General features: G+C 47.2%; 1 protein-coding gene across 1 annotated transcript; it reads left to right on the top strand.

Annotated features, from left to right (window-relative positions):
* Positions 1-2,061: 2,061 nt before the first annotated feature.
* Positions 2,062-3,843, top strand: NOG (noggin). Its single transcript, XM_007055119.4, has one exon. It carries the CDS (start codon positions 2,636-2,638, stop codon positions 3,305-3,307), a length of 672 nt encoding a protein of 223 aa, XP_007055181.1. The 5' UTR covers positions 2,062-2,635; the 3' UTR covers positions 3,308-3,843.
* The last annotated feature ends 5,783 nt before the right edge of the window (positions 3,844-9,626 follow it).

Raw genomic sequence — 9,626 nt, 5'->3', positions numbered from 1 at the left:
ATCCTTACCCTAAAGTTCACTGTAGCATTTTCAGTCAGGCCTATCTCTACACAAAAGCAATGCCGACCAGTTGGCAGAAGCTGGTGCAAAAAGCTAACAGCATCAATGGTGAAAAGTAATTCAAATGTTTAAAACTATTTCAGTTTAATAATCTGAGGGGCTGTCAGCAACATCTTACCTGTTGGATGAAATTAAGGCTTCAATGAGCAAAGCACTTAAGCATATGAGTGAGGTGAGATTTAAACAGGTGCCTAAAGTTAAATGTTAAGTGTTTTGCTGAATCTCCCTCACACTTTAACTTTTGGGGTGTATTGTATCCCCCATTCCTCTTAACAGTTCTGGTGGAATACCTTATAAGTACATCTTGGTTGTGTGAGTGTATAAATTGAGTGGTTCAAAGAACCAGATGTGGGCATATCTGGTATTCAGTGAGCACATCTTAGAATGTGGTGTTGGGTTTATAAAATGGTTGTTTCACTTTTAAAAAAAAAGAAATAGTTACTTTTTAGAAAAAAAAAATCACAGTTTGGCATATAGATAATAGTCCCTTGTATACTGCATGCTTTCACAAGAGTCTAAAGTCAGAGAGTAACATTTTGCAAAGTGCCTAAGTTCCATTTTCAGAAGTGACTTAGATACTTCAGGAGCCAAAATTCCAAGAGATGTAGGCTCCGAAGTGCTTAAACCACTTCTGAAAATGGAACTTTGGTTCCTAATTCAGTTAGTCAGCTTTAGAAATTTTCCTCCAAATCTTAATAGAAGACAATGCCATTCACCTTTATAACATCCTGATGTGTCACTGATCGGTATTCAGCCTGTCTCTATCTTCTAATGGACTGACAAGATCTATAACTATCAGTCCCCGTCTGTCTGTCCCCCCATGGAAAAGTCCTAACGTTTCTATGAGCTATTTTAAAAATTCCCCAAATAACTTTAATAAAGAATTATAACTCTGGTGTGGAATCCTGTATGTTGGGTTTTTTTAAAAGGAGGATCTCCTCCTCGATTAAGCTCTAACGGTTTTAACAGCACCCTCCACAGAAACCAAGGATTTCATCCCCATTAGTTTCTACCGGCCTTTTTTTTTTCTTTCCCCCTATTTATATTTACAAAAAAAGGCAAAACGAGGCTTATTCAAAAAGGGGTTTGAACTCATTTAAAGCCAGATCACGTTTGGAGGGTTACAAAGAAGGGGATAATGGAAAGATAAGGATCTAAAACGATAGTGATTTTGTGCTCACGCGGATAGTGCTTTATCAAGAGCTCTCAAGGCCCCCCTTCTTTCTCTCTCTCTCTCACACACACACACACACGCCCTCCAGGGTGGGTCTAGCCTTCTGCCCAGAGACACAAGCGCTCCTTGCCACCAGCAGAGGGCTCGCTCCTCCCGGTTAATTAGCAAGCAGGAGCCAGGCGACTTAGCTCCTGCACTTAGGGAGAGGAGGTGTCTGCAGAGTCCCTGTCGGGCTGGAAGCCAGCATGAGTGAGTGCTTAATAGGAATTACATCACAGGCCCATGTGTGGAGCCGGGCAAATAAACCCCCAGCAGCCAGGTAGCTTTGGAGGGGCGGGGGGGATAGAGAGAGAGAGAAGCACCGTGCACATGAAGGGACTCCCGGGGAGCTGCAGCGCTCCGCTGCTGCGCCCTTACCCGGAGGGCGAGCTATAAAGGCACCGTCTACACTCCCACCCCGTCCCTCCTCTGCTCGCCACCCTGCAGCCCCCAGCCCCAGGGGAGGCCTCCATAAAAGACCCCTCACTTGTGCCTGGAGTCGCTGCTTATCCTGTATAGCCGCGGGGAGGGGAGAGGGGGCGAGATCCATCCCCACCTCCGACAGGAGCATCTCCAAAGCCGCCCGCAGCAGGACGCATGTGAGCAGCAGCTGGGGGGGGGGCAGAGACAGCGGTGGACCGTGCTCGCAGCATTCCCCACCAGTGGGTGGCTGGTGGGGTGTAGCGAGGGGAGAGCAAAGCTCGTCTGGACTTTTGCGGGGTTGGGGGGTGGGGGTTGTGTGTGGTTTTTTTAAGGGGGGGTGGGGTGGGTTAGGAGAGAGAGTCGGTGGTTTCCATGGTGATGGAGCTGAAAGTGCAGGAAATTTAAAGGCTTTGGATCCTTGCAAAGCAGACAAACTGGTGCCAACGAGCGTGGCGGCTGCTGCTGAGGAGGAGCAGGCTGCTTTGCAAGCTGCGGCGGGGAGCCTACGGGAAGGAACTGGGGGGACGAATTTGCACACACACCAGAAGACCACCCCAACCCGTCTCCCGCGCGCACGCTCTGGGAAGGGGGAGCAGCAGCGGGAAGGAGCATTTGCCCCCCGAAAAGCGGCGCTCTGCCTCCCTGGGAAGGAAAAGCAGCGGGAGAGTTTCGCAAAGGCTCTTCCCGGAGGAGAATTCGCTGGAGAGAGGAGTTGCAGAAGGAAGGGGGCTTTGCTCCTGGCTGCTTGGGGCGCAGCCTTTGGGGGCGGCCGGGGGCGGATTCCCCCGAAAGACAAACTGCTTGGATAAAGCCCCGTACAGGGTTTTGTTTTTGTTTTTGTTTTTCTGATGCATTTGCTTGCACCTTCTTCCTCTGGTGCCTGGTGAAGCCAGCCCCCCTCCCGCCCTGGCCCCCCCTCCCTCGCCGATCTCCCCGAGGATGGATCATTCCCAGTGCCTTGTGACTATTTACGCCTGGGTGGTTCTGCTGGGTCTCCGGATAGAGCAGGGCGCTAGCCAGCATTATCTGCACATCCGCCCGGCGCCCAGCGACAACTTGCCCTTGGTGGATCTAATCGAGCACCCGGACCCTATCTTTGACCCCAAGGAGAAGGATCTTAACGAGACCTTGCTGCGGAGCCTCATGGGCGGACACTTCGACCCTAACTTTATGGCTGTCTCCTTGCCCGAGGACCGGCTGGGGGTGGACGATCTGGGCGAGCTGGACTTGCTGCTCCGGCAGAGACCCTCGGGGGCGATGCCCAGCGACATCAAAGGGCTGGAGTTTTACGAGGGGCTGCAGCCGGGCAAAAAGCACAGGCTGAGCAAAAAGCTGCGCAGGAAGCTGCAGATGTGGCTCTGGTCCCAGAGCTTCTGCCCAGTCCTATACACGTGGACCGATCTTGGCAGCCGCTTTTGGCCCCGCTATGTCAAAGTGGGCAGCTGCTACAGTAAAAGGTCTTGTTCGGTCCCAGAAGGCATGGTTTGCAAGCCTGCCAAGTCGGTGCATTTAACGATCCTGAGGTGGAGGTGCCAGCGCCGGGGGGGGCAGAGGTGCACATGGATACCCATTCAGTACCCCATCATTTCGGAGTGCAAATGCTCCTGCTAGGACTTGCACTTAAGCCCTCCCGCCCCCCGAAGCCGGACTCCCAGGGTGGACTTTGCTGCCCCATCCCTCCGTTAAAAAAGACAATTGCTTTCTGGTTAACGTTGTAATGCACTGTAACGTGTAGGAGAATGTATATGTGTGTGTATATATGGCACCGTTTTAATTTACTATTAAAAGGTCAGTATTATACGTGAAATAATCCGCGTCTACTGTATTTTTAAGACTATTATCCTGGTCGTTGCTAATGTATCTTTTTATTTCTTGTATTTATATGCCAGACACAGAGCGAGAGCGAAGCCCCCCCTCTTTTTTTTTTAATAAAAGGATTAAAAAACAAACCAAACTTTTGATGAGACGACGTTTTAAAGCTGTTTTCCATTCTTCGGAAAGTGTGTGTGTGTGTGTGTGTTTAATGGACTTCAGAGTTGAACAATGAATAAACGCCTAGAGCACAACGTTGTTGTAAATACAGAGGACAAATTTGGATGCCTTAAGCCTATGTCAATGAAGAGTATCTGCTATTTATTCTTTATATCCCTGTAGTAAAAGTGCAGCGCAGAATTAAAGTCAACCACTAAAACACGAGCCGGGTCGATTTTGTTTGGTTTTTGGTTTGGATGCCGAATCCAGGCTGGTTTCCCTCCTCCTTGCGATAGCTGGTTGATGGATTGTGTGTCGAGCAGGCCGGTTCTCTGTGGCAAGGGGAGGGGTCCCCGTCCCTGCTCACGACTGTGTGTGTTATCAGAGACCTGACCGACACAGATGCTGGGGGATCCAACTTTGCACGTGGGGCTTAGCTGCTCACTTCGCCTGGGTGCCGGGGTCCCTTGCTCGCCCCACTCCGTGACAGCGCCGCCTGTTTATAGACCGTGTCCCCTCTCCCCCATTGCCTCCGGCCCACACCCCGGGGCGTGCTGCCTGCAGAAGGGCAAAGGCTCCGTGGCAGACGTTTGCTTTAGCCGCTTGACATTCCGTTTACCGCGGGCCACGTGTCTTTCACACCTGCCGTTGCGGTGGGAGGCGGCTGGGGCTGCGGCCGGGGGGCTCTGCGCCCAGCAGCCCCGTTGGTCGCCGGATTCCTTGTCCCGACGGGGAAACGCTCCCACCGAGCAACCGCATTAACCCTTCGGGCGCTGGAGCCCCAGCCTGCCTCCTCCTGGCTGTGCAGGTGACCATTTCCAACAGCTGGGGAGCGAAAGATTTTTTTCCCCCTTCCCCTCGGCATGGCCATTGCTTGGAAATTGGCTTCACTTGTGGCTGACTTTTGCTGCCCAGATTTAACCCAAAAGGCGTGTATTGGCCGTCACCCTATCTTTCCTGCTCCAGAAGAAACGCTGGGCTGATGGGATATGAATGAGGGCTTATGTTACAGGACAGACCGCTGAAGGAAATACCAGTCATGATGCTAGCGTACGGAGGGAGGGGGGCGGGGGTAACTTTTTTTGTTTTTGCATTTCTATGGGGATCCCACTGACAAGAGGAGGTGTTTCTTCGGTTGTGTTCTCTCCCGGTAGCTACCTCCCAGGTACTGTGACATTAACATGCTTTGATCATTTCCCGCGGTGCGCGCCTTGGATTGTAACTTGAGCCTCCAGACGTGTTTTATTTGAATGGTCCTGAAAATGCACGTGTTGGAAAGTTTTCAGATCAGTACCGTATATTGCCCCGTTAACCCCCCCCCCCCCCCTCAAGTTCTTGATTCTAGAGTGGTCTGCCTGTCTCCCTTCCAGCCTCTGCGATTCTGTTTGCGTTAGGGGCTCTCTCGTTACCGATAAGAATTGGCCATCTTCAGTAATGTCTAAAGAAGTTGTTAGTCTCCAAAGTGCCACAAGTCCTCCTTTTCTTTTTTAAGAAGGAAAGACGCGCTGGGGTACTTGAGACGAGATATGTTCCTTCTTGCTCAATAAACTTCCTTGGGGCTCTGCCCCCAACTAAGTATTTGCCTTGTACGTGCTGGGAGACCTATCTCGTAGATACCAACTGCAAAAACAAACTTTCCGCCTGCTCCTCTGACAGTGCAGAAAACGTTTTCCTTATTTGTCTTGGAATCAAAACCTTTTTTGACAAATCTCAGGGAATCCACGCTAATTATTTCAAATTCTTTCATTGACAGAACCCAGTCCTGATTTCTGGAATTGTGTAGCTTTTCCATCTGCCAGGGCATATTATCTCTCAGTCGGTGCATTTCACGATCAGTCTCTTTGCTCCTTCTTTCAATAGTTTTGGGTTTTTTTAAAAAAAAAATCAGATCTTGGTACATTTGTGGGGTATTCATTAACTTAGGGAGGAGGAACAGAGGCATTATTACTCAAATAGAAGGCACCCTGCCCCCAAGAGTATCTAAGGGTTCATTGTAAAAGGATTAAAAGTTAAAGACCTTCATCTTATGATTCTTTCATTTAATCTTCGTGGCGCCTGAAAGACATGCTGGATGGATGATCACATTTAAAATATTCCTAATGCCGGCTACCTTAGGACTCCAGGCAGGGCAAACAAATGTAATTTATTTCTAGAAGAAAGGGGATATTGAGATGTTTACGTTTCTGACCCACCATTACCATGTATGTTTGTTAGGTTCTGACAAATACCCAAATAACATTAAAATCAGCCATTCATCACACATGAATTTATGCAAAACTCGCTCTGCCTGGGGCCAATATTTTTTTAGACCGAGTTTCACTTGCAAAAAAAATTATTTAAAAAAAAAAAAGCCAAAAGCTCGGTATTTCATGACCGGTAAACAGGAGAATTATGTGAACAGAAACTATTTCATGCTGGGATGGCAGCCAGGGACTGGGGAATGTCAACAAAAGTTCCCCGAAGGTTGAAAATGTCACTGGAGTACAATGCAAGGTCCTTCCCCCGATCAGCAAACCTTCCCGAAGTAATATTTCCAGTTCCATTCATTACTTACTTACTCTGTTCACCAAGTAATGCACGTGTCTCTGACTGGAGCAGTTGCTGCACAGAGACCCATCATCTCTAGACACTGCATCCGATCTGACTGCTTGGTTAAAGATTAAAGTGGTGAGGGGATGTAAGTGTGTGTGTGTCTGTCTGTCTGTATTTACATGTCTGAGTGTTGTTTTTAACCTGGCAGTATCCCTTTAATCAGAAATCAGTTATGGCTTTGTTAATAATCCCTTTGGTTTTTACTTCCGTCAGCAGCCAGAGGGAAAATAGGCTCGTCAGTTTCATTCTGGATTCAGGTCAGTTTCACTTTCTGCTTCTCCTGCCCCTGCTGTTGCAATACTTGTTTTATAGGCACTTCGGGACAAACAAACAAACAAAAAACTTTCTGATTAATGCTTTTATGCAAATACTTTCTTGATATTCAATTTTGCAACATTTTGTAATCAAAACTTAAATTAGGGATCCTTTCAACGGAAATCAGTTCATTTGTATGATGTCCTTCATATGTGGTATCACAAGAGAGACTTCACAGAGACTATTATAAGCGGAAAATAGAAATAAATAGAAAAAGAGAAGGCAGAAAGTGCAATTTAAGTTATGACACACTTTTCTTGTTCTCACATTATTACTATCTTAAAGTACAATAGACTATTAAATATCAAGAGATTTGAATTCAAATTCCAGCTCTGTCACAGTCTCTTAATCTAAACCAAGTGGCTTAATCTCTCTGTGCCTCAATTCCTCATCTGTAAAGTGGGGATAATGGGAAATACTTTCTTTCTCTCACACTTTGTCTATCTAGAATTTACTAACTCTCCTGGTCAAGAACTATCTCACACTATAGTGCTTGTAGACCTGAGGGCCTGCTTTTGTTTGGGGGCCTCTAGGTGCTACTGAATTGTGCACAGAGTCCATCACTTTTGCCACTACAGGATTGTTTCTTGCATTATTTTCGCTAAGGCTTTGTTGTTCTACCTGTCAGAATCAATGTGCAGGTTTTGAAGGAAGGTACATTGTAGTAAGCACCATTTTAAAAAATAAGAATTAAACAAATGCTGTGTGGGTGAAAATAAAACCCAAAGGTAATTTCCCCTAAGATCTGGGATATGAAAACTCAAAATTAAACCATTCTAAAAACACTATATCTGTACAGAAAAAAAAAACTGAGGAAAGCACAGAGCACAAAGTGTTAATATAAGGTGTCCTCACACCTGAATTTAAATAATCCTGGAAACCTTTGTTCATTATCCTCTAGTTCACACTGCCATCCTAGTTAAGAGCTATGGATCTCCTGCTTCAGGATGTGCTGGCAAGCAGCAGGTACGAGTGAGGATGGAAAATTAGGTGAATAATCCTACATAGAAATAAGGGTAAAAGCCCTTTTAAAGGTATTGGGTGAGGGGTTTCCTCGTCGTAGTTTTTATGGAGAAATATCCTTAATTGAGTAACATCAACAGCTATTAATAAAATCCTACCAGTTCATGTTACTTGGGTTGTGTTATATAAATATAATCTGGGTTGTGCCTGCTAGATCTAGGATCTTTTTAAAAAGAAGATATTCCAGCTCAGAGATTTGCCAGGACTCTTCATTGAAAGTCGAAACAAAAATTACGACGTCATCATAAAATGTAACATCATAGCTTTCAAGCTAAGCCAAACCAAAGGTATGTTGGCAGGGGAATGCTGCCACCTGGTAGACTCATGCTAGGAATAGATACGATAAACTCATTCACTGGGGAGGAGAATGGCCACACACTTCCTGGAGTACCCGCAAGGATCCTGTAGTCTTTATGTGTAAGCCCATTGGGAGTTTTGCTAGTACACGCAACTGCTGCAGAATTTGTGTCAATGCTCTCTTTAAGGAAGCAGCTACAGCAAGTTTGAAGAGACCCTTTCATTCTCTGCTTCACGCAGAGACCAGACAAGAAGCTCCAGTAGTTACAGAGAAGGTAATAAATATGTGTACTTGAAAACAAAGGTTGGGATGGTTGAGAGCAAGAGACATGAGTATTAAGGGCCTGGAAACCATGGAGTGGGTGGCACAGGATCTGCAGCTTGCAGACCCCCTCTCATGGCGTTTTTGCACCCAAACCTTGCTGTTAGGGATCCTGGTTTCTGTGCTGAAGTGTGGGGAAAGCGACCGCTCGATGTGGCAGGCTTTCCTGGAGTCTAGACAGTTACTGGGACAGAAATCCACATGGGTTAGCCTAGTATTACTGCCCACTGCGTGGCACCTTGCTTTGCTGGAGTGGGATGGGGGGCGGTAGCACATGGCTACAGGGGGCTGCACAGGACAACACAACACATTTACTCGGGAGCCAGGATGCTTGGGGAGAAACCAGGTAACAGTGCAGAGGACCTAGCCCCTCAGGTGGATGCTTCAGGTTCTGTAGCACAGGGAATCAACATCCCCTTAGATCTTGAGCTCTGCAGGGGTTCTTCGTTCCACCTTCTTCCCTCTCCATGAAGCACCAGCACCACAAGACGATGGTAACAGACTTTTTAAAATAGGTTTTCCCTCCCTGTCCTTCCATGGGAGGGGTGTGGCAGGAATACAGACACAAGGACCATTGCACAGAACCTGAACAGATCTTCGAATGCACAACATTAAAACCCATAGATCACAAAGAAGGACTGAGCAGCTTTGGGGGGTTGATGATGGTATAAAGAGCTCCAATCTAGCAAAGATAGTAACTGAAAGCCACAGTCATCTGATGCCTGCTTTGGGGGAATGCTGGTCTCTGTCTAGGTCCTCGCAGACAGGCATCTGTATCACAAGCCAACGCCATAACTGACACCCTTGTTGGCCGTTTCAGCAGAAAGGCCGAGGGTAAAAGGATGATGAAGAGGAATTAGCGTTGGGCTTGTCTACAAGGGGAGTTGCTGGTGGACACCAGCTAGTGCACACTGTCTACTCCATGCGTGGACTCCCTTATTGTGCAGTGTGTGTGCGTTCAGGTGCATAGCTTAATCCCTAGTGGAAGTGTACTAAGCTAACCTGCCTGCCACAGTAAGAGTGTCCACGTAGGAGTTAGTGTGCTTTAAATTCACACCCTGGCTTACTGTGCACTAATAACCCATGGAGAGAAGCCCGTGGTTGGCATTTGAAAGTTATACCTTGTATAAATATGTTGTTGGGGGGGGGTGTTCATGTAGCAATATACCAGTGTAACAATATACTAGTTATACCAGTGTAAACTCCAGTGTGGATGCAGTTACACCAGTACAAAGGTTCCTCCTGTTGCCCCATATAGGAATAGCTATTCCAAGCTCCAGAGGGCTATCAAGCACTTTGATACTCATATAACTGAATCCAGACCCCGGGTCGTGTGCCACTTTGACTATCCCAGTGTTGTTAAAGAAGTACAACCGCTAGTGCTGATTAGAGGTTAGATCAGAGGTTGCT

Source organism: Chelonia mydas, chromosome 14 (genome assembly GCF_015237465.2).
Source record: "Chelonia mydas isolate rCheMyd1 chromosome 14, rCheMyd1.pri.v2, whole genome shotgun sequence".
NCBI classification, from domain to species: Eukaryota; Metazoa; Chordata; order Testudines; family Cheloniidae; genus Chelonia; species Chelonia mydas.
The sequence above is the reverse complement of the archived record's forward strand: the minus strand, read 5'-3'. Positions and strand labels throughout refer to the sequence as shown.

Coding starts and splice junctions, on each gene's coding strand:
- NOG (XM_007055119.4), top strand. CDS start 2,636: ATGGATCATTCCCAGTGCCTTGTGACTATTTACGCCTGGGTGGTTCTG.